Source organism: Artemia sp. Qi Xiang Cuo, chromosome 11 (assembly GCF_049724085.1).
Source record: "Artemia sp. Qi Xiang Cuo chromosome 11, ASM4972408v1, whole genome shotgun sequence".
NCBI lineage: Eukaryota > Metazoa > Arthropoda > Branchiopoda > Anostraca > Artemiidae > Artemia > Artemia sp. Qi Xiang Cuo.
Genome location: NC_142804.1, coordinates 3,346,791 through 3,371,862, shown reverse-complemented (window position 1 = coordinate 3,371,862; position 25,072 = coordinate 3,346,791). Strand labels below are relative to the sequence as shown.

Sequence of the window (25,072 nt, the reverse complement as noted above, 5' to 3'; positions counted from 1 at the left end):
TGATCCTCTCTACAATGACCTGAATAGAAAAAGTGATTTTTGGACGAAACTCTCCCCAACCATCAAATTTGACGACGGAAGGTATGAAATGGCTCTTTTCGACTGTATTCTCAAAAATACCTATGACATCCTGAGAAACGATGGTAAATATGAAATAAGAATTAGACCCTATGATTGGCCGCCACCACCCTCAAGTGATGAAGAACAAATTAAAAAAATCAATTGGATGAACTATCCATATATTGAATTACCCTACGAGGAACTCACCTGTATGAATGATCTATGTCGTTCTATTAATAAAAGAATTTCCGCTCGTAAAAAAGGAGCTTTTCATTTCAACTATTCAAAGGAGGAGGGCAAGATCTACATTAGTTTGCCTATTGTCAGCGAAAAGGTTATTCTCAATGATAATCTAAGGGATGTTCATGGCTTTAAGCTCAATATAATCAACGGTAAAAGTGCCGGAAACACTAAGTTCATTTTTGTTGACTACCTACCTGCCTTTTCCACAGACACTTGTATATTTTTCTACGCTTCATTTGTGGAAACATCTCGGGTTGGTAACCCAAATGTTCCCCTCCTACGAGTTCTTGAACGAAAAACCAATCGAGAGCATATTCATCACTACAATATAAAGCATCTTCAGTATATTCCCGTAAACACTTCCTATTTGGAACTCTGTCAGTTAACACTAAGAACTGAATTTGGTGATCCCATAGCAATTTCAAAAGGTTTGGCTGTGATTCCATGCCATTTTCGTCCCATCGTTCAAATTCAACAAGATGTCTCATAGAAAAGTGGTATTCACTTGTCCTGATATTGACTACTATGCTAATACTCTTGGCCCAAGACAACAGGGCAATGGAATGGACTATTACAAGGGTCGCTCGTCAATATCTGGCTACGGTCTTGGCAATTGGTTTTCTAAGCTGTTTCGCTCTTCACTACCACTGGCTAGAAAATATCTTGTACCGGCTGCGGCAGATTTTGCATCCTCTACACTATACGATTGGGGCTCTGGCAAGGATTTTAAAAAAAGTGCTTCGGAAAATCTTAGGTCCAGCGCGCGAACCCTTGGCGAGAAATCAAAACAAAATGGTAAAGGCTTACAAAGGTCGAGAAACAATGCATCACTCATCAGTCTCCACTCAGGTTGGAAACGAAAGACTTCCTCCCTCTTGTCAAAGAAAAGAAGGAAAAAGCCGACACGTGCTGTAAACAGAAGAAAAAGCCCCAGGAAGAAAATTGTTAGATCGAAACTGGATTTCTTCTCGTAAGATGTCCTACCTACCGCACAAGGATTCTCAACCTTCAATCACCGCCTCATTGAATCTATTCATTGCTGAAAATGTTGATGTGAGTGTCAAGCATGAATACTATGAACAATTTTATCCTCAACAACCCCTCTCCGATAATATCCACTTTCAAATATATTCCAATGAAGACTACTTTATGGACATGTCTTCGACATTTATAGATTTGCAAATGAAAGTCCGGAAATCCGATAATACAATGCCAATTCGGGCCGAGGGAATATCCTATGAAAATTGTATATTACATAATTTATTTCGTCAAATTAGTGTCTACATCAATGGAACGCTGGTAAGCACAAGAAATAATCTCTTAAATTATACTAGCTATATGCAATTCATGCTGACGAAACCCAAGTCATACAAGGAATTGAAAGGTACCTCCAATAGATATGAATATATTACTAATACTGATAGTACAGATGCACTTAAAAATGCTACAACTAGTGAATTACATCTAGTTGGAAAAACATGTCATGAAATATTTAATATATCCCAAGGGCTGCCGCCCAATGTTAAAGTGGATATAAAATTGACGCATGCACCCTCCAATTTCATATTGAGAAAAGAACTTGTTGCCAATCCTGATGTAAGTCTCTCCCTCACCTCGGCAATACTTCATGTACGCAAACAACAGGTCATGAGTTCTGTTGCTTTGGCAGTGGAAAAACAGAGAGCCAATGGAAATAATATTAAACTACTTGTTCCTCATACAATCACCAATCAATGTCATATTGCTATGGGCTCACGCACCTTCACCGATTCATCCTTTATCAATGGTGAAATTCCGTCAAAACTCGCTTTGGCATTTGTAAAAAGCGCCAGTACAATAGGATCGTGGACTGGATGCCCACATAAATTCGTGATGTTTGGACTTTCATCTCTTGTGTGCAAAGTAAACGGTATCCCACTCTAAAATCTATCTTTTGATAAATCCTATAGAACAATGTATGAGTTAACCATGCAAACCCTAGATCATGACTCTCAACTATTTGAAAATAGTATAACCGAAGATAAGTTTGCTAAAACACATGGTATCATTGTTCTGGATTTGTCTGGCACACAGGATATGAGTATAGTACGTACGGGGAGTGTGCTTTTATAGTGTACATTTGCCGACCCATTGACTGAGAGTATTGCACTAATCTCACTAAATCAATATAAAACCTATTGGGAAATCACTCCCGAAGGCAGTGTTCTACTAGACTTGGCGCCATGAACACCAGTCAAATAATCAATGTATTTAATATGGACCCCTACATGTCACAGTACAAATCCTATTGTCTGCCCTCGGACTTTCTTGGAAAAATTCAAAGTGTCAACAATACCTTAATTATTGTTAATAGCAGTCCGCTGTGCATCTTTCAAACAATGAAGACGATTGAATTTTTTGATCCTCTTGGTCTACCCTATACATTCTATACACCCCACATCAGTAACTATATTGAGAGCAGTGGGAAAACTATTATTCAAAATCGGAAGAGGGTGCAGGATCTAACGACCAAAAGCTGTGGCTTCCAGGCACTACTATATTTTGTTCTCCGATGTCGCGGCTATACTTACAAGCAGTTTCTCCACATTTATGTTGACAATCCACGTCTGAACGACTTTCTAGTGGAAAATATCCTCTCAGACCTATACAGTATTGATTTCAGTGCCCTAAGAGTAAAGTGCTTAAAAAATGTTTGTGAATTTGTTTATTAATAAAATGCATATATATACAACAATGTCTTTAAATCATCACTTTAGATTTCTTCTTCTTCTTCGGTGTATAGGCAACTGTCGTGAACCACTAATGCTGGTAAATCATTTGGATTCACTGTATATTGATCTTGATTGACTGCAAAGTCAGGGTCACATTTTCTACAGTACAATGTAACTTCACTCTTGTCATATCTCTTTGTATAGTCAACGATACTATTAGCATTCATATTATGAAATTCACGAGTTTCAATCTGTCTATTTGAAGCAATATCACATATAGTGTTTTCAAATGGTGAATCACATTCCGTCACAGCCAAATAAAAATCACTTGGTTTATAGTCATAGTAGGCAGTGTCGTCACAACGATGACGTAGAAACCAAATTGTCTTGTTACCCCAACAGTTGAATCGTAGACCAGATCCCTCTTCCCAGAATAATTTAAATCCACGACGATACCAATCTTGTAGAAATAAACTAAAATCATGTTTGGGATTCTTTCCAATCATAGCAGGGTAAGTATTCTCCCACTGATCACATTTATCATAGTGATTGGAGCACAGGTGCCCTCTAGGGTGAGAGTCACAAATCTCTTCAAGACATGAATTACATCCTTTAATTTGTACTGCATAGCCTCTATGTAATTTACAAGGATTACATAATTTGCACTTTTCACTATAGTCATCAATAATTGTACAATTCTCACATTGAGTCCAACTGCCAAGAGTGTACATGCGCAATGAACATGTATAGAACATTTTTTTTGGTTTCCGATGTCAACTCTCTCACAGCTAAAACGAAACTGATCATCCTCGCCCCATAAATTCAGTGAGGGGAATGGGGAGAAGAGTAGCACTTTGACGTTACCTCTTTCGAATGGGGGGGGGGAGCCATCTACATTGAATCCATTGGCAATGTTTTCAAAAGTATATCCACGATATGATTCTGCTTTGTTTCAATTAATATATCAATAAATTGACTATAAGCACTTGAGTCACATTTTAAAAGTTTCATACAATAGTCCAATGGGGGAGAATCACTCCTCATTGTATTGTCAAGTGTTCCCTGACGAGAGAATATCCTGCGTTGAAGAGATAACTCGAGAAAATCGTCATCCAAAATCAAATATGTTTCCATAAACACTAGATTTGATCTAATTCTCTCTTTCTCAAATTTATTCATTTTTCAATCCTTTCACTCTGACTGCTGACTCTAGACTGACCCTGATTGGTTAGCCCTAACCTAACATAACCACAAAGGGAACATTTTCGATTTCAAAAAAATTTTGTTTAATAATTACAACAATAATAATGTTAAGCATATATAATTGGTGGTAGAATTTATTGTCTTCGATAAGTTTCAGTAATGCACTTAAAGCACATTGAAGTCTATTGACATGTGCTATATCAACTTTTGCAGCGAAACATAATTGATCCTCTATTTAAAATTTGCTAAGGGACATCACTATCTTGCATATACTGAATTCCGTTCCAGACAAAGCCGTGATCCTTTCGTGATTTCCACCGCAATGTTTGGTGCTCTTGTATTATTAGCATCAACTCCACTATCAACTTCTAAGAGGGTAAACATTCCACTCGCCATCACGCATATATATCCAAATGAGTAAAGTCAAAACTTTTCTTCTCACTCCTTTGAATTCTATTCACAGGCTAATAAAAATTTGGCAAAAACCCTTTCCTTATATTCTCTGCAATCCTCCGCCGCTAATATGTAAGCAAGCCTCTGATTGGCTGAGAAAGGAGATGTAACCGACTCGCTGATTGGCTGAGAAGAATCATAACATTCGTCCCGAGCATGCACTTTGCCAAAACAACACCAACGACAAAAAAAGATCTTGAAAAAAGAGGTAATTGAATCCGGTCCCCGTTAGACTCAAAAATCCAGAAAACATCTATCAAAGTGAGAAAGTTCCTGTTTTTCCATTCTCACTGACAAAAACCATAAAACAGACATAAATTACTGTTGACATCCATGAAAAACAACAAATAAATTGACTGACACACATAACCGTCCAAGAAACATTCATAAAAGTGAGAAAATTCCTGTTTTTTCAAGTGAGAAAAACTCTGTCTTTTCATTCTCAGTGAGAAAACCATAAACCACGTGGTGCTGTCGGGATCAATAGGGGCCATTCTACTGTTAGTGGCCCTCCAATAACTTTCAACTATTAAAAAGGCACACTAGCCCTTTAAATTTCCAATCGAATGAGCCTTTTTTCAAGTGTCTACGACAACGCATTTAATAGAAACCTTATATGCCCCCAGGTCATAACTTATAGCCCTTGCCCTGAAGACTGCGGAAGGAGTGTCAGGTTTAAATATATAATTTCTAGAAATTCCAACTGGGGTGAACAAAATGACGGTCTCAAAATTTTGATTAAAAGTGTTTGGACAAATGGTGGGCGTGGAAGGGGTGTTAGTTGTCTTTCAATCAATTTTCAATGGAATGAGCCTTTCTTGAAGTTTCTACGACAAAGCCTTCTATAAAAACCTGACAGGCCCCCAGGGCATAACTTACAAACCTTGTCCCGAGGGCTGTGGGATGGTTGTCATCCTCAAAGACCTAATTTCCAAAACTTTCAGCTGTGCTGAACAGAATTGCCATCATAAATTTTGATTGGGTGTGTTTGGGGAACAGGTAAGCGTGAGAGCGGGGTCAGTTGCTCTCCAATTACTTTCGACTATTATAAAAGGCACTAGCCCTTTGTATTTCCGATCAATGAGCCCATTTTTAAGTTTCTACAACAAATCTTTCTTAAGAAACCTTATATGCCCCCAGGGCATAACTTATAATCCTTGCCTTGAGGGTTTTGGGGGAAGTGTTCTCCTCAATAATATAATTTCCATCTGAAAATCAACTAAGTCGAACAAATTGGATAACTCAAAACTTTAATTGGATGTGTTTGGGCAAATGGTGGGCGTTGTTTTCCTCCAATCACTTTCGACTATTAAAAAGGGCACTACCCCGTTGAATTTCCAATGGAATGAGCCTTTTTTCTAGTTTATACGAAAAAGCTTTCAATAAAAATGTATACACCCCAGGGCTTAAGTTATAACCCTTGCCCTAAAGACGTTGGGGGGAGCTTTCTGCTCAAAGACATAATTTCCAGGACCTTCAACTGCTCAAACTTGATTTGCATATTCAATTTAAGTTTCACTCGTTTTAAGATTTATTTATTCATTTACATTAATAGATATTGTATGTTTGTTCGCATTGATTGTTTATTTAATTTAAGTAAGAGAATGATGCTTTTACCCTTAGGGGAGCGGGCAGTAGCCATACTCTTGTTTGTAATGAAAAAACACTATTCATTAGAAGTACATAGCCCCTACTCCCTGAAGACGACCGCCGTCTAACAGCCAATCCTTAATACAATTCTCACTTATATATAAATTCTTTTCTGCCAATTATTATAATAAAAAAAAAGTTGAACTAATTTTGTAGAAGTTTGTGGACACTTAAGTAAGAGAATGATAATCTATGAATCAATGAAGCACTCACATCGTTTTGACTTCCAACGATGTACGTGTTACAGCTATGCCATTGTCCCTGAAATGTTTTTCAGTAAATGAAGAAATAGTCACTTTCAACCTCAGAGTGGTTGAACCACCTAATGGTCATCATTAATATGTGAAACAGTTTCTATTTTGTACCAAAATTTTGAACACAATTTGGCTAATGTAATCCCTAGATCTGGAGTTATCCATGTTTTGCCTTAAATTTACCTATATTGCAGCCTCTGGCATATGCAACAATTCTTTCATACCCTTTTCACTGTCATATTTTTTTATACTATTATCGAATATTCATATTTCCTGATTTCTCCCAAAATCATAAAAATATACTGCTTGTGAATGGTTATCTCTTGTGTAAAGTTATTTTAGTTTTTTAGATTAATTTTCTTATGTTACTGAGTTCTAGACAATAGAAAACTAATGGTCATAAGGGCAATAAGGTTTTGATGTTTTATTGTTTTTTAGTTGTGCACTGAGATTAGTGAAAACAGGGCCACCAACGAGAATTTTGTGTACAGCCAGCCCCGTCCACCTACCCCTTAGCATTAAATCCGACCCCCTCCTCCCATTTACAGCACAAATTGGAGGATAGGTTTATGTAATGCAACGATATATATAATTCTTTCTAGATACTAAAAGAATTTTTTCTGTTTTAGATTTTGCTTCCATATAAAAGGATTTCCTCGTTGCCATAAAGGCAATAAGGTTTCGATGTTTGATTGTTTTTTTAGTTGTTCAGTGAAAACAGGGCCACCAGCTAGAAGGCTTTGTACTGCCAGCCCCGTCCGCCCACCTCTTTGCAATGAACCAACCTCTCTCCTCTCATGTGTTGTGCACATGAGAGGATAGCTCGACATACTACCTTTTTATGGTTATTTCTGTTATAAAGCTTTTTTTTTTAATTAATTTTTTCTGTAAATACGTCTTTGACAATATAAAACCATAAGTCGTAAAGACAATAAGACTTTAGTTTTATTGGGCCTTTTTCTAAGAACTCCTCATTTTGTTTTGCACAGCCAGCCCCGCCCGTCCAACCCTTAGCCTTAAACCTGACCCCCTAATATCCTCCCATTTGCAGCACAAATCGGAGGATAGGCTTATATATTGCAACGATTATATAATTTAAGCTAAGGTTTCAGCTTTTATCTCAAGGCTTAAGAAGGAACGCAATGCGATAAAAGTATAGCTCAAAATAATGCATATACAATAATATATGCATGTAACACGGAACAATTAATCCAGTTTACATATTATGAGCTAAGGTTCATCCAAATCATGGATCAGGGGCCTCACCATTCCACAATCTATGAAAGCAATATAGCAATAACTGAAAATATAAAGCATTTTTGAATACAACTTCCACAACTCAAACGGTCCAACATTCTACAGCCCAAAGAGTCTCTCTAATCTCCTAAATTGGGAACGGAGGAGATAAGTGAAGTTCCGCCCCGTATTGAATGAGTCTCCAACCTCACCCTCACCCTCTCATACTGTCTACGCTAAAGTTTTCTTCTTTATGCCAACTACGCTGCCCTCACTCCAAAGACATTAAATAAGGTAAAGTTTTGTATGGGAAGAATACATAGTAAATCTATTATAAAATACTAAAAATTACAACCATACTTAAAATAAGGTTAAAATACATGCTTTGCGATAAATGCTAAATTATTGTGGCACAAAAAATCCAAAAAAGGGTATAATCAAAATGATGCTGTTCTTTCTGCATCAACAAATGGAATAACCTAGCAAGATCCATTCATTGTTGCGTGAAAAAATCAGGTTTGATTTTTCAAAGGCATGTAAATTAAGCTGTGTAGAGCAAAGGCCATAAGGCTTCAATGTTTTATTATTATTAATTTAAAAAAAACCTTACATAAAAATAAGTTTTCTAAGAAGAGTAAAAAGCCATATTGAACTCAGGACCAGCAGAAATTAATTCATATTATAGTTAAAACTCAAAAAGACCAGAAATTATTGTTAAAGAATAAACAAAACCCCGAATGAACAGAAATTAAAATTAACTGTGTTACAAACGTAAAGATAACCGGTGCAAACATAAATAAATGAATAAATCTTATAGAGCTTCAATATTTTTATTACTTTCCCCCCAGAGCTGCTTTATATAGAACTGTTACAAATACCATTTTGTTAAAAATAGTTGAAAGGTTAAGTAACAAAACTCTGGCGTCAACAAAACCCCCCAGGGCCCGGGGGCAGGAAGGGATTCTCGTATAAACTTCAGAGAGGGCTCATTTGATTGGAAACTGGAAGTTCTAGTCCAGCTCTTAAGAGTCAAAACTGATCGAAGGGCAAATACCCCCCCCCCCCCACGCCCGTTTTCCCCACCCCTTTCTTTGAACTAATTCTGTTTATACCTGAAGGTCGAATGAGAGTTAAAATGTTTTGGTATTAACAAACACATATTAGGCATCTGCTCTCCTCCCTAACAAGGAAAGAAACAGAGAGTATAAGGCAGTAGCGGATCCAGGGGAGGGGACACTCCCCCACAATCCTCAAGGCAAGGGTTTTAAGTTATACCCTGGGGACACATAAGGTTTATATAGAAGGTGGTGTCGTAGAAACTTTAAAAAAAGCTCATTCGATTGGAAATTCAAAGGGCTGGTGCCCTTTTTAATAGTCGAAAGTGATTTGAGTGCAACTAACCCCCTCTCACACCCACCTTTTTCCAAAACACATCCAATCAAAATTTTGAGACAGCCCTTTTATTAAATGTAGTTTTGAGTTCTGGAAATTAGGTCTCTGAGGATGACAACTCCCCCACAGCCCTCAGGACAAGGGTTGTAATTTAAGGATTCTCCGAATCCTTCCCATTATTTCTTATGGAAGGGATGCTCGTATAAACTTTAGAGAGGGCTCATTTGACTGAAAATTGAAAGTTCCTGTTCACTTTTTAAGAGTCAAAAGAGATTGGAGGGTAACTAGCCCTCCCCCCTCCTCCAAGCCATAAATGCATCAGATAGAAATTTTGAGATAGACATTTTGTTAAAATAGTTCAAAGTTCTGATAACAAAAAACTCCAGTGTCGACACAGCCCCCCAGGGCCCGGGGGGAGGCGTTTTAAGTTATGCCCTGGGGCATAACTTATTAAGGGGGGTTTATAACTTATTGGAAGGTGTTTTGTATTGGAAGAACACATAGGAAATCTATTATAATTATACAATAATAAGGTTAAAATACATACTCTGTGATAGATGCAAAATTGCTTTGGCACACAAAATCCTATTAAGGTCAATTCCAAACAGTCGTGATCCCTTTGTGTCAGCAAGTGAAATGATCTAAACTCCCTTATTGGAGCTATTTTTTCAATCAATTCATTGTTGTCAATCGCTGTCCACAAATTATGCAAGCTGTCTATTGTTCATATATAAGGTTTTTATCAAAGAGGCAATCGTATAGACTTTGAAAAAAGCCTCATTCGATTTAAATTGAAAGTTCTATATCTGTTTTTTAAAGTCAAGAATAATCGAACAGCAAGTACCCCCCCCCCCCCTTCATGCCATAAAAACTTGAAACTTTTTGCAATCAAAAACGAACAAAAATTGATTTAAAAAAAACTTTTCGAAAAATAAGTTTTTCAAAGAAAAGTAAAGGCCATTTTAAACTTAAGCTCAGTTGATACTAATACCTGTTAAAATACAAGCTCAAAATGACCAGAAATTACTATTATAGAATATATAAAACCTAATACGAACAGAAATGGAACAAGTAATCATAGCAAAAACATACAATAAGTGATAATATAGATGAATCGATCTAACCTAAAGGCAAGCAAGGCTTAGACGGAAAGTGAATATCAAGCTTAACACGAAAACAAATATTTTGCTATTAAAGTATAAATGAAACTTAAAACGAACAGAAATTAAATAAACAATCAATGCGAACAAACATACAATAAATATTAATGTAAATGAATAAATCAATCTTAAAACGAGTGAAACTTAAAAAGAATATGCAAATCCAGTTTGAATCAAATAAAAATAAATACAAACAAGAGTTTGGGCATTGCCTCACTGCAGAAGCCTAAAACCTACTGTGTCATTGGTGCTTTACTGAAAACAAATTATATTACAAATATTTTCTTTTGTACTTAATATTGAAAATAAATATTAAAACTACAGTAAAATTTTGAACTGATGAGCTTTTAGCAATTAATATCATTATGCATCAAATATTCAGTTTGATTTGTTAGTTCTTTTCAAGATTGGTCAAGGCAAATATAGTTTCACTACAGCAAAATTTGGATACTGCCCCCTTCTTTAACTGTAAAAACCTAAAGCCTTCTGCGTCATTGGTGCTTTGCTGAAAATGAATTACTCGTATATTACAAATTTATTATTTTCCAGTTCTTACAACATTGAAAATGAAAATAAAAATTGTAGTGAAAAAAAATCTTGAACTGATGGTCTAGTTCTAGTTCTATCTAGTTTACTCCCTAGTTCTCTTTAGTTTTCCAGTTTCCGTTTCTTCTTCAAAGAATAATGATATGGTTTACCATCCTCTATGGGAATCTGACCTTTCTGATAACGAAGTTTCTCCAGTTCAGAATTTGTATCAACATGGGTTATAAGGATGAGTATCGACTGAGCTCTTGAACATGCAGTGTAAAGTTTGTTTAAATCCCTTCTTATTTTGTCAGATGGGCCAAAAAGTAAATTTTCAAAAAAAACGGCAACTACTGCTTTGCTTTCTAATCCTTTGTACATACTCACTGTAGACATTTTAACATCAAATTCCTCACAAACTTCTTCAAATATTTTGAAGTTATCCGCTTTGTCGACAATGAGAATTATGTCGTTTTTGTTAATGTCATGTTTTTCAATGCATTCCTGCAACCCGTCTCGCGTCTTCCTAAGAAGATCATTAAAAGTCTCATAAATATGCTCTATGGGTTTTATGGAGCTCTTAACTCCATATATGAGTCGAAGGTGGCCCGGGTTTTCCAGCTTGTTGTACTTAGATGGGAAGCGTAGAAAATGTAAGAATTCATGAATTTCTACTGTTCCTCGGTAAATACTTGGCAGATATATAACTTCACATCCATTTGGAATAACAACCTCACTATTGTGGCATGGTAGAACTACTTGATTTTCGTCAAAAACTATCCATCGAAGCTTTTCTTCAGAGTCGTTATTTAATAGAAGCTGGTGAATCAGAAACAAATAATTGGCGTCTAGATCTTGATACTCATCAATGAAAATGTGATATCCAGTCAGATATCTTATCTTACACTTGAGTTTATAAATATTGTTTCCTTCTTTAAGGGCTTCAGTAAATCCTTTCAAACTTTTCTCTGTTGCATTAGTGCCAGAATTTTTACATAGACCTTCGAAAAATTTATGGAAAGTTTTCACTTCTCCTCTATTGTTTTGGATTTTTTTTATCTGACCCTCAACATGATCGCGGAGACCAGAATTGAAACAGATGAAAATACACTTATTCTCTGTGTTCTCGTCCATGAGTAGCCGCCTCATTTTTTCAAGAAGAACTTGCGTTTTTCCACTCCCAGCATAACCAGTTATGAATAATATTGGACACTTGTACTTTTCCCAAAACGGATCCAGCAGGGATAGTTGTTCTCTTGAGTAATAGATTCCTTTCTCTGTTTCCCTTTCGCTTAAGTAATAATTGTTCAACTGGTCCTCGTTATTACTGACCATTTTTTCGATCATTTCAAGTATTGCTCTCCCGCTTAGTGGGCTGATTCTACTGTTGTTTTTCAACTTGTAGCATCTGAAAAGATTTAGCATTTAAGTATAATTTGGAATAAAGATACTTTAGATATAGACATTCTTCACAACTGCTTCCCCAGAGCTCAACATTAATGGGAACAAGGGTGCACTTTTGATATAGGCCTAAGTTTTTCAAAAAAAATTTAAGTTGATAATAATTTTAAAAAATCAAGCATAGACCCGACCTCGCGATATTTAAAATGCACATTGGGTGGTATTTCCCAAGTTTACATTATAGTTGTTACATATTTCCATGATATTATACATATTTTACAGATATAAAAGCATTTTCTTCCCTTGTAATTGAAACTCATGATATCGCTCATATGATATGATATATTATAACACTAGAACCACCGGTTAACAAAATAAGCATCGAAAAAGAAAATAAAAAAAATTGTGATTACTAAAAGCTTTCGGCTGTGTTGTTTAGGCTCCTATTCAATTTGAAATAAACTACCGTTGATGAGCTAAATTAGGTTGATAAACTAAAAATCACCCTGTTTAGAAAAATATTACTATTACTATTTATAACTGAGAAACTCGTCATACAGTAAACAGTGCAAACAACGGAAAAAAAATTCATATCAGTTGGGGAGGAGGAAGGAGAGAAAAGAGGAAATAAGAAAACATTATTTTTTTCAAAGGAGGAATTTGTTTATTCACTTATGTATTTGTTAATGTTTGACTGATTTAATGGGATCCCTGACAAGCATTTGCTTCGGGAAAGAAGAGATATGTGCCATTTTTATCATTTTGTTTGTCCATTTATTAATTAAAATATATATATATATATATATATATAAACTACACTTACATAAGCAGCAAATAATAGCAAAATTTATTTGAAAACTATCTATTTGAAAGAATTAAGCGAGTATATTAACTAATCACTCTGCACTAAGCCTTGAATGCATTGCTTTTTAATATTGGTTCATGTTAGTCTTATTGAGAACTTCTCAATACAACCTTGTGAAAGAAATCATTTTTATTTTCTATGAAATTTTTAAGGAAGTGACTGAAATTCTCTGATTAACGGCGTTTAGACGTGTGTCTGGCTAGGCATCCATGTCCAGCCATGGTTCTGGCCAGACATTTGTGTCTAGAGATTTCTCGATCACACGCAGATCTCGGCGCGTAGCTGAGACGAGCTAAATCGAAGTACCCAGTTCTAGAGCCTAGAAATCTGTGTCTAGGATTGGGAATTCCCCCAATCAAGAAGCTTGAACTGTCAACATTTTCATCATCTGTGTTTTTCTTCGGTTAATATGCATAGAATAAGAAAATCCAGTTGCTGGAAGAGCCGTAATTTTTTTGGGTAGACCTGATTCCAAACATATGGATAAACTTTAGCTTCAAAATACGTGTTACAGAAAAACATGTGAAACTCGCTGGACCCAGCCATCGAGTTCTACATCTGAAACGAGCAGCCTAGATACGAACATATGGCGAGTGTTAACACTGCATCAACAACGGAGAATATGGAGAGTCCTATCTGAAACCACCGGAATTTGTATATCCTTTTCATAACTTTCACAATATATATCAACAACAGCAACAAATTGAACAATTGAACGGCAGAGAAGAAAATAAAGTTTTTTATTGTTGAAAAAAATAGAGTTGTGAGAAAGTCAAACTTTAGCGTAAAGAGCGAGATGTTGAGGAGGGGACAGCCCCTTTCATATACGAAATAATTTCTGTTCGTTTTAAGTTTTAACGTCGTTCCTTACTTTCAATTCAAAAATTTTTTTTTTAAATTTAATTTTTGAACGTTTTTGAATTAATGCAAGTTTTGATTTTGGCTCACCGTATATGAACAATTAAAACAAAATTTGCATATTAATTTTACTTTTATTCGGTTAAATGACCTCCTCGAAAGTTGTTTAATTTTGTTTACGAACGTTTTCATTAGTAATAAATATATGTAACTTACGAATTAACTTACGTAACGAACTTGTAGTTTCATATATTTTGAATATGTATATAAGGGGGGTCATCCCCTACTCAATACCTTGCTTTTTAAGATAAAGTTCGAAATTTGTTCCAATTCTTTAAAAATGACCGCTTAATCACAAAGGCCGTTAATTGGAATAAATAACTCTTATGAAATTATTGGCTCAAAGAGCGAGGTATTGACTAGGGGGTGAGTCCAATTATATACGTAATATTTTCTGTTCGTTTTAAGTTTTGATGTTCCTCCTTACTTTCAGTTGAAAAATTTTTTTAATTTACCTAATTTCTGATTTTTTTTAAATAATGCTGGGAAATCCAGCGTCCCCTTCATACCAATGTCCCTTCACCATGAAAACTTCCTTCATAGAAATATCCTCCCGCATAAACCCCGACCCAACTCCCTACCCCTACTACCAGAAGAAAATCCCCCCTGAAAACGTCTGTATACTTCCAAATAACCAGTACCATATGTTAACATTGGGTTCATAACTTTCAGCCCTCCTCCCGGGGGCTCCAGGGATTAAGTTACCCTAAAGGACATAGTTATCACATCGCCGACCATGCTGAACAAAATGGCTGTCTCAAAAATTTTGATCAGGAGTAGGAGGGACCCAGAAGGTATAGGGGGACTCCATATATGGGCATAAAATACAGGAAGAAGTTTACAGCATTGACAGACAAGAGCCAGTCTAACGGGACAGGATCGCGGGTCTCTTTCTAGGCCAATCAGGGAATTAGTATGTAGGGATAAGTTCACAACATTGCAAGTTAAGAGCGAGTATAAAGGTATAAGATCACATGTCTCATTCTAGGCCAATGGATTTACGTAAGGTTTCTCTTACATCGCAATTCAACCTTGAGATTTTGTTTATAATGATCATGCTAACAAAGGAACATTCAGAAATTAATTTTAGGGGATTATTTGGGGGAAACAAATTAATCGACATTTTAGGGATTTTTTGTGTGAAACAGTTTGAGACATTTTAGTGGATGATTTGGGTGAAACCCTGTGGTCGCTATAATAGACAAGTAAACAATACTAGATTATTGAGAGAATTATGAGCATGAACCATCAATGACTCTAACCATCAAGGACTGCAACCTCCAAGGTCCCCTACCCCAACCTCCAAGACCCAACCTCCAAGACCCCCTTCCCACAATTCCAAATTTTTTTAGGACACCCTCCAATTTTCAATATAGAGGCTGAAATTAAGAGTTAAAAATTTGTAAGAAAAAAGTTAGCAAAACGTCAACATTGACCTCATCTTTTAGGATTTAGACCAGCGAATGCTTTGAACATCCAATTCTGTTACTTTCACCTAACATTTTAATATATGGCATTTAGAATGGAACTCTATTTTTAAAGCCCCCCCCCCCCGCCCACATGACCTAAAATGTTTCCCCATTATGACTTTTGTATTTACAAGCCTTAGCGCATCAGCTATTCATGCAAACCTTGACCAATAAATTATTTTTAAAAGAAATTATTAGCACTTTAAAATTATACTCTTGGAAAACTATATTTTCAAAGCACATTTTGAATATTTCTTTGTTCCGTAGTAAATTTTAGTTCATCTGTGTCGTAAGAATCAGAGCAAATGTTTGAGGAAATGATCAACAAGAGATGTAACATCACCTTCTTTAACTTGTGGGGAAGGGGTGATGGGATTTAAAATTTAGTTATCAACTATTTTGTGAGGGTTTTCTGTAAATTGTAAAATCCAGTTTATCAATGCTACCAATAAGTAATACATCCAGAAACGATAATTTATTTGCATTTTGAGTTTTTAAGGTAAATTATAAATTTCGGCTTATATGTATTAAGTTGATCTGGAAAGCACCTAAGTTCACTTTCCCCATAATTCCAGAGCGATTTCAAATCATCCATACAACGTCCCTTATAGACATGTTTTCAAAAATATGAATTTAAGGTTCAATTTTCAAGGTGTTCTACATAAAAGTTCGTTAATAACCCGGATAGTTGTGCTCCCATTGGGAGACCATTTTTTTTTGATAAAAAGAATTAATTACGGAAGTGAAAATAATTTTGACTAGGGGGAGGGGCTTAAGTTTTCCCACTAAATCTAACGAATTACGTTTGTACGATTTCTGAGAATAAAGCAAAGGTTTGAAGGCTCTACATAACCACTTTCCAAATATTGGAAGAATGGTGCTTTCATACATGCTACTTCGCTATACATGACATAAAATATGCAAGTTGCTGTACTCGTTCACTTTAAGCCTATATTATTTCATATTCTTTTATTATTTTTGTAACTTGAGTTAAGAAGGACATTTGAGGTGATGTTTTATTTTTAATATGAGTTTGAAAAAAGAATAAATAGAGTTATTAATTGTAATGGAGGCAAATAGTTTGTCACTGTACCAAAGATTCTTATAAAGGACCCTAGAACTCTCATTTTTGAAACAAATTAGCTTCTTTAAATGTTTCAAAGACATTTCTAGCTATTATAGAGTGATGCTGCCTATTATATTACTTATATGCCTTTCGAAACCCAGCGTGTATACAGTTTTTCTTGTTTAATTGGAACACTCCCTAAACGTTTCCTAGAAAATCAAAGTGGATGTACTCATTCACTTTAAGCCTATTTGTTTTTCATATTCTTTATTATTTTGTGACTCGAGTTCAGAAGGACATTTGAGGTGATGTTTTATTTTTAAGATGACTTTGAAAAAAACAATAAATAGAGTTATTAATTGAAATGGAGGCAGATAGTTTGTCACTGTGCCAAAGACTCTTAGAAAGGACCCTAAAACTTTTAATTTTGAATCGAATTAGCTTCTTTAAATGTTTCAAAGATATTTCTAGGTATTATAGAGTGATGATACCTATGATATTTCTTATATGCCTTTTGAAAACCAGCCTGTATACAGTATTTTCGTCTATTTGGAACACTTCCTAAACGTTTCCTAGGAAACCAAAGTGGCGCAACCCAGGACGCATTTTTCAGCAAAAATATCAAAACACGGAAAGGAAGGGAAATTATATTTCAAGAAATTCTTGCCCCCCACACCACCGCGAGATGTGGGGGAGTTTGGTCAGTGTTATCTCGTTCCAAGGACGGTATCCGATCATCCCAACGTGATTCAAGCGGGTTTGCTCACTATTGAATCGTTCCGTGGAGACGGAATCCGAGCTTTGACTAGGTGATAAAAGAGGCTAAAAACTGTCTCTCTCGAGATAATTTAAAGGTAGTAACAACAGGGAAATTATCTTTGAGTTTCTAAAGCAACCTTCTAACGTCAGAACATTACTGTGCGAGAAGAGTAGATGTCCAAACCGATAAAAAGTATACTTATGGTCCAGAGCGGAATGTTTAGGAATGTTATATATATATATATATATATATATATATATATATGTAGAGAGAGAGAGAGAGAGAGAGAGAGAGAGAGAGAGAGAGAGAGAGAGAGAGAGAGAGAGAGAGAGAGAGAGAGAGAGAGAGAGAGAGAGAGAGAGAGAGAGAGAGAGAGAGAGAGAGAGAGAGAGAGAGAGAGAGAGAGAGAGAGAGAGAGAGAGAGAGAGAGAGACAGAGAGAGAGAGAGAGAGAGAGAGAGAGAGAGAGAGAGAGAGAGAGAGAGAGAGAGAGAGAGAGAGAGAGAGAGAGAGAGAGAGAGAGAGAGAGAGAGAGAGAGAGAGAGAGAGAGAGAGAGAGAGAGAGAGAGAGAGAGAGAGAGAGAGAGAGAGAGAGAGAGAGAGAGAGAGAGAGAGAGAGAGAGAGAGAGAGAGAGAGAGAGAGAGAGAGAGAGAGAGAGAGAGAGAGAGAGAGAGAGAGAGAGAGAGAGAGAGAGAGAGAGAGAGAGAGAGAGAGAGAGAGAGAGAGAGAGAGAGAGAGAGAGAGAGAGAGAGAGAGAGAGAGAGAGAGAGAGAGAGAGAGAGAGAGAGAGAGAGAGAGAGAGAGAGAGAGAGAGAGAGAGAGAGAGAGAGAGAGAGAGAGAGAGAGAGAGAGAGAGAGAGAGAGAGAGAGACAGAGAGAGAGAGAGAGAGAGAGAGAGAGAGAGAGAGAGAGAGAGAGAGAGGGAGAGACAGAGAGAGAGAGACAAATAGAGAGACATAGAGATAGAAAGAGAGAGAGAGAGAGAAAAAAAAAATTATAAATAAATAAAAAAAAAAAAAAACACAAATATATATATATATATATATATATATATATATATATATATATATATATATATATATATATATATATATATATATATATATATATATATATATATATATATATATATATATATATATATATATCACACACACATATCAAAACACGCAAAGGAAGGAAAATTCTATTTCAAGAATTTCTTACCTCCCGCTTACCCCGGGCGATTTGGGGGAGTTCGGTCAATACTGTCTCATTCCAGGGAAGGAATCCGATCATCCCAACGTGATTCAAGGGGGTTTGCTCACTATTGAATCGTTCCGTGGAGACGAAATCCGAGCTTCGACTAGGTGATAAAAGAGGCTAAAAACTGTCTCGCTCGAGATAATTTAAAGGTAGTAATAATAGGAAAATTATCTTTAAGTTTCTACAGCAACCCTCTAACGTCAGAACGTCCCTTTGTGAGAAGAGAGAAGGTGTCCAAACTGATAGAAAAGCATGCTTATGGTTCAAAGCGGAATGGCGCTACGACACAGTTTTCACACTAGCACCAACTCTCCACTCAGCACCCCTCCCCCCTTTCAAAACAGAGAAGCCCCCATTTTTTTACCATTGTTAGTTATTCTAAGGATTTCACCTCACAATGTTACACTATGAATACTCTAAGACATCCCCTCTCATCACCCCATCCCCCAAAAAGACTTCCAACATTTCTCGCTAAAAATATTATTTTCAAGTCATTCATTCAGGCTTTTTCAAGCAATTTAGTACACAGTGTTGCACTATAACTTTACTAAAACACCCCTCTGCCATCACCACATCCCCGCAACCACAGAAACTTTCTTAGAATTAGCATTTTTCGTTATGATGACAACTTATCTGTTAGAAGTAACAGACTTTCAATCAAACATATACAATTTTCCTTAGAAGTAACAATTTTCTCGATATGATAACAAGTTTTCTGTCAGAAGTAACACGTTTTTAACACTAACAAACCGTCTCTTCGATGTAACAACATTCTTCCCGCATACTAACATACTTTTACTTAACACACCCTAATTTCTCTTAGAAATAATATTTTTTTTTCAGTGATAACACGTTTTTTGTTTGAACTAGCAAGTTTTCTGTCAGAGATACCAAAATTTTATAAGAATTAACTTTTCTTTGATTGTGATAACAAAGTTTCTGTCAGAAGTAGCAAGTTTTGCTAAATACTAACAAATCTTCTCTTCAGAGTAATAATATTCTTCCTTAATACTACCAAACGTTTACTTAACACTAAAACATTTTCTCTTCGAAGCATCATCTTTTTTCCATAATACTAAAATACTTTAACTTAGCACACTCAAATTTCTCTTAGAAATAACACTTTTCGTCAATGATAATCCGTTTTCTGCTTGAAGTAGCAAGATTTCTGTCAAAGATACCAAATTTTTTTTCTTAGAAGTAACAATTTTTTTGCTATGATAACAACTTATCAGCTAGAAGTAACAAGTAGCTTTTCTGTCAGAAGTAGTCAGTTTTCCTTAACTCTAACAAATTGTCTCATCGAAGTAAAAGCATTCTTCCTTTAATAGTAGCACGCTTTTAATTAACATTAAATTTTTCCTAGAAATAACAAGTATTTTCTTAACACTAAAAAAAATGTTTTAATAGCTCTAACCTATCTGTTGAAGATAACAATTTTTTCTTAAAAGTAACAATTGTTTGTCACTGATAACACGATCTCTGCTAGAGCTGCCAAGTTGTCCACCAAAGATAACAAATTTTTCTTAGAAGTAACAATTTTTCGTTTGTGATAACATCTGTTCTGTCATAAGTAATAAGTTTTCCATAGCCCTAACAAATTTTCTCATCGAAGTAACAGTATTTTTCCTTAATACTAAAAAACTTTTACTTAACACTATCAAATTATCTTAGAATTAACAGGTTTTTTCTTAACAGTAACAAATTTTTCTAATAGCACCAACTTTCCGTCAAAGATAACAAATTTTTATTAAAAGTAACAATTTTTCGTCACTGATAACACGACTTCTGCTAGAACTAGCAAGTTGTCCATCAAAGATATCAAATTATTCCTAAAAGTGACAATTTTTTCATTTGTGATAACATCTTTTCTGTCAGAAGTATCAACTTTCCCTTAACACTAACAAAGTTTCTCATCAAAGTAACAACATTCTTCCTTAATAATACCAAACTTTTACTTAACACTAACAGATTTTCTCTTCGAAACATCAACTTTTTTCCTTAATACTAACATACTTTTACTTAACACACTCAAATTTCGCTTAGAAATAAAACTCTTCACAGTGATAACACACTCTCTGCTTGAACTAGCAAGTGTTCTGTCAAAGATACCAAACTTTTTTCTTAGATGCAACAATTTTTCGATATAATGACAATTTATCCGCTAGAAGTAACAAGCTTTCTTAGAAGTAAATTTTTTTTTTCTTTATGATAAGAAGTTTTCTGCCAGAAGTAGCAAAGTTTCTTTAACACTAACAATTTTTTCCTTCGAAGTATCAACTTTTTCCTTAAGAATAACCCACTTTTACTTAACACAATCAAATTTCTCTTAGAAAATAATATTTTCGTCAGTGATAACACGTTTTCTGTTAAAACTAGCAAGTTTTCTGCCAAATATACCAAATTTATCATAGAAGTAACAATATTTTGATTGCGATAACAACTTTTCTGACACAAGTAGCAAGTTTTCCTGAACAATAACAAATTGTCTCATCGAAATAACAACATTCTTCCTTAATAATAACAAACTTTTAATTAACATTAAATTTTTCCTAGAAGTAACAAGTATTTTCTTAACAGTAAAAATTTCTTTTTAATAACTCCAACTTATCCGTCAAAGATAACAAATTTATCTTAAAAGTAACAATTTTTAGTCACAGATAAAATGATTTCTGCTAAAAACTAGCAAGTTGTCCATCAAAGATAACAAATTTGTTTAGAAGTAACGAATTTCTTCTAACAGCACAAAGTTTTCCGTCAAATATAACATATCTTCTCTTCGAAGTAACATTTTTTTTCCTTAATACTAACCAACTTTTACTTAAAACACCCAAATTTCTCTTGGAAGTCACATTTTTTCATCTGTGATAGCACGTTTTCTGCTTGAGCTTGCAAGTTTTTTCTCAAAGATACCAAATGTTTTCTTAAAAGTAGCAATTTTCGTTATGATGACAAGTTATCTGTTAGAAGTAACAAGTTTTAAGGCAAACATTCTAAATATTTGTTGGAATTAACATTTTTTCATTGATAATAACAATTTTTCTGTCAGAAGTAGCAAGCTATCTCTAACACTAACAAATCTTCTCATGTAACAACTTTTTCTTAATACTAATAAAGTTAATAGTATTCAATCAAGCTCCTGGCTGGTTATTGATGAATTAGCTGAATCAATTGAACAGTCCTCACAAGAAATGCTACAACTGTTTACCGTTTGCTCTCATCATGAACACATTTCCATAACCCAAGTTCTATATATTCTGTTTCATCAGAACAAGTATGGTAATTGCCCGGGATAAATTTTTAACAGGATCGAATTGCACAAAAGTTATTTCTATTGGAAGGGGGTTTTTTCGTGGAGGAGGAGCCTATTATCCTGGCGTTATTTCAAAAACGAGCAAAAGTTCAACCATTTTTGCATATTTTTTATTAAAGTTGGATTTTATTCATTTTTTAGGTTAATTTAGGCTAGGTTACGCGCGTGCGCGTAACCATTTTCAGTGATACTGTTTGTAGCCTCTTTTATCACCTAGTCCTAGCTCGGATTTTGTCTCCTCAGAACGATTCAATAGTGGGGAAACCCCCCTGAATCTCGTTGGGATGATCGGATTCCGTTCCTGGAATAATATAACACTGACCAAACTCCCCCATATCGCACGGGGTGGGCGGGGGCAGGAATTTCTTGAAATAGAATTCCCTTCCTTTGCGTGTTTTAATTTTTTGCTGAAAATGTGTCCTGGGTTTTGCCACTTTGGTTTTCTAGGAAAGGTTTAGGGAGCGTTCTAAATAAACGAAAAAACTGTATACACGCTGGTTTTAAAAAGGCGTATAAGCAATATCATAGGCATCATCACTCAATAATAGCTAGAAATATCTTTGAAACATTTAAAGAAGCTAATTCGATTCAAAATTAAAAGTTCTAGGGTCCTTTCTAAAAGTCTTCGGTACAGTGACAAACTATCTGCCTTCATTTCAATTAGTAACTATATTTATTATTTTATCAAACTCATCTTAAAAATAAAACAACACCTCAAATGTCCATCTGAACTCGAGTCACAAAAATAATAAGAGAAGGCTTAAAGTGAATGAGTACATCCACTTTGGTTTTCTAGGATACGTTTAGGGAGCATTCCAATTAAACGAAAAAAACTGTATACACGTTGATTTTCAAAAGATATGTAAGCAATATCATAGGCAGCATCACTCTATAATAGCTAGAAATATCTTTGAAACATTTAAAGAAGCGAATTCGATTCAAAATTCAAAGTTCTAGAGCCCTTTCTAAGAGTCTTTGGCACAGTGACAAAGTATCTGCCTTCATTTCAATTAATAACTCTATTTATTCTTTTTTCAAACTCACCTTAAAAACAAAACATCACCTCAAATGTCCTTCTGAACTTGAGTCACAAAAATAATAAAAGAATATGAATAAAATAGGCTTAAAGTTAACAAGTACAGCAACTAGCATATTTCACGTCATTTTGAGAAAAAAGTAACCTAAAATGTATCCTTGGGGTAGCTCTTGACCCAAAGTTTTACGGTTTATTTAAATTACATAAACAATTTATTCCCTTAAGGTAAATTTTAGCATGTATGAAATCCCCATGCTTCCGATATTTGGAAAGTGGTTATGTAGAGCCTTCAAACCTATGCTTTATTATAAAAATCGTACATATATAATACGTTAGATTTAGTTGCAAAACTTAAGCCCCCCCCCCCCTAGTCAAAATTTGTAATAAGCATTCAGTGTATTTTCAGTTCCGTAATTAATTCTTTTTCTCAATAAAAAAATGGTCTCCCCATGGGAGCACCGTTATTCATATTCTTAACGAAAATTTATGTAGAACATCTTGAAAATTGGACCTTAAATTAATATTTTTTGAAAACATGTCTATCGGGGGTGTTGCATGGATGATGTGATATCGCTCAGGAATTATGAAGAAAGTGAACTTAGGTGTTTTCTAGATCAGCTTAATACATGTGATCCGAAATTTACAATTTACCTTAGAAACTCAAAATGTAAATAAATCATCGTTTCTGGATGTATTAATTATTCATAGTATCGATAAACTGGATTTTACAATTTAAAGAAAACCCTCACGAAATAGTTGATTACTACATTTTAAATCCAATCTCCCCTCCCTCACAAGTTGAAGAATATGTTGTTACATCTCTTGTTGATCATTTCCCTAAGCATTTGCTCCAATTATTACAACACAGATGAACTATATTTTATTACGGAATAAAGAAAGATTCAAGGTTTCAAGAACGACTTCAATCTGTATGGCATTTCTAACCGTTTAAATTATTTGGTCAAAATGTGCTTTGAAAATATAGTTTTCCAAGTTTATAATTTTAAAGTGCTAATAATTTCTTTTAAAAGTTATTTTATTGGTGGATGTTTGCATGAATAGCTGATGCGCTAAGGTTCGTAAATACAAAAGTCATAATGGGGAAACATTTTAGGTCATGTGGGGAGGGGGAGGGGGCTTTAAAAAAATGGGGTAACATTCTAAATACCATATTTTAAAATGTTAGGTGAAAAGTAACAGAATTGGATGTTCAAAGCATTCGCTTGTCTAAATCCTGAAAGATGAGGTCAATATTGACGTTCTGCTAACGTTTTTCTTTCTCATTGTTCACTCTTATTTTTAGCCTCTATACTAAAATTAGGGGGTGTCCTAAAAAAAAGGTTGGAATGGTGGGAAGGGGGTCTTAAGGGTTGGGGTACGGGACCATGGAGGTTGCAGTCCTTGATGGTTAGAGTCATTGATGGCTCATACTCATAATTCTCTCACTAATACAATATTGTGTACTTGTCTTTTATAGCGACCACAGGGTTTCATCCAAATCATCCTCTAAAATATCTCAAACTGTTTCACCCAAAAATCCCTAAAATATCGATTAATTTGTTTCGCCTAAATAAAACCCCTAAAAGTAATTTCTGGATGTTTCTTTGTTAGCGTGAACATTGTAAACAAAATCTCAAGGTTGAATTGCGGTGTAAGAGAAACCTTACGTAAATTCATTGACCTAGAGAGACACATGTGATCTTGTCCCGTTAGACTCGCTATTACCTTGCAATTTTGTAAACTTCTCCCTGTATTCTAAGTCCCTGATTGGCCAAGAAAGAGACAAATGATCCTGTCACGTTAGTATCGCTCTTATCTGGCAATGTTGCAAACTTAACCCTGTATTCTATGCCCATATATGGAGTTTCCCTGTATCTCTGGGTCCCTCCTACTATCAGGTGACTTTGGGAAAAAAATGAGCTTGGGAGGGAGCCTAGTTGCCCTCCATTTTTTTGGTCACTTAAAAATGGCACTAGAACTTTTGATTTCAGTTTCATTAAGCCCTCCTACGATATTCTAGGAGCACTGGGTCGATACTATCACCCCTGGGAAAAAAAAACAAAAAAGCAAATAAACGCGCATCCGTGATCTTTGTTCTGGCAAAAAATG

The 25,072-nt window shown here is 35.2% G+C and overlaps 1 protein-coding gene across 1 annotated transcript in view; it reads right to left on the bottom strand.

Moving 5' to 3' along the window:
• Positions 1-10,884: 10,884 nt before the first annotated feature.
• Positions 10,885-25,072, bottom strand: part of LOC148946535 (uncharacterized) — a 32,665-nt gene continuing 18,477 nt past the window's right edge. Inside the window, exon 2 of the mRNA XM_089097035.1 lies at positions 10,885-12,298. Coding sequence (XP_088953161.1) covers positions 11,011-12,298 — 1,288 coding nt within the window. The 3' untranslated portion in view covers positions 10,885-11,010. The remainder of the gene's footprint in view (positions 12,299-25,072) is intronic.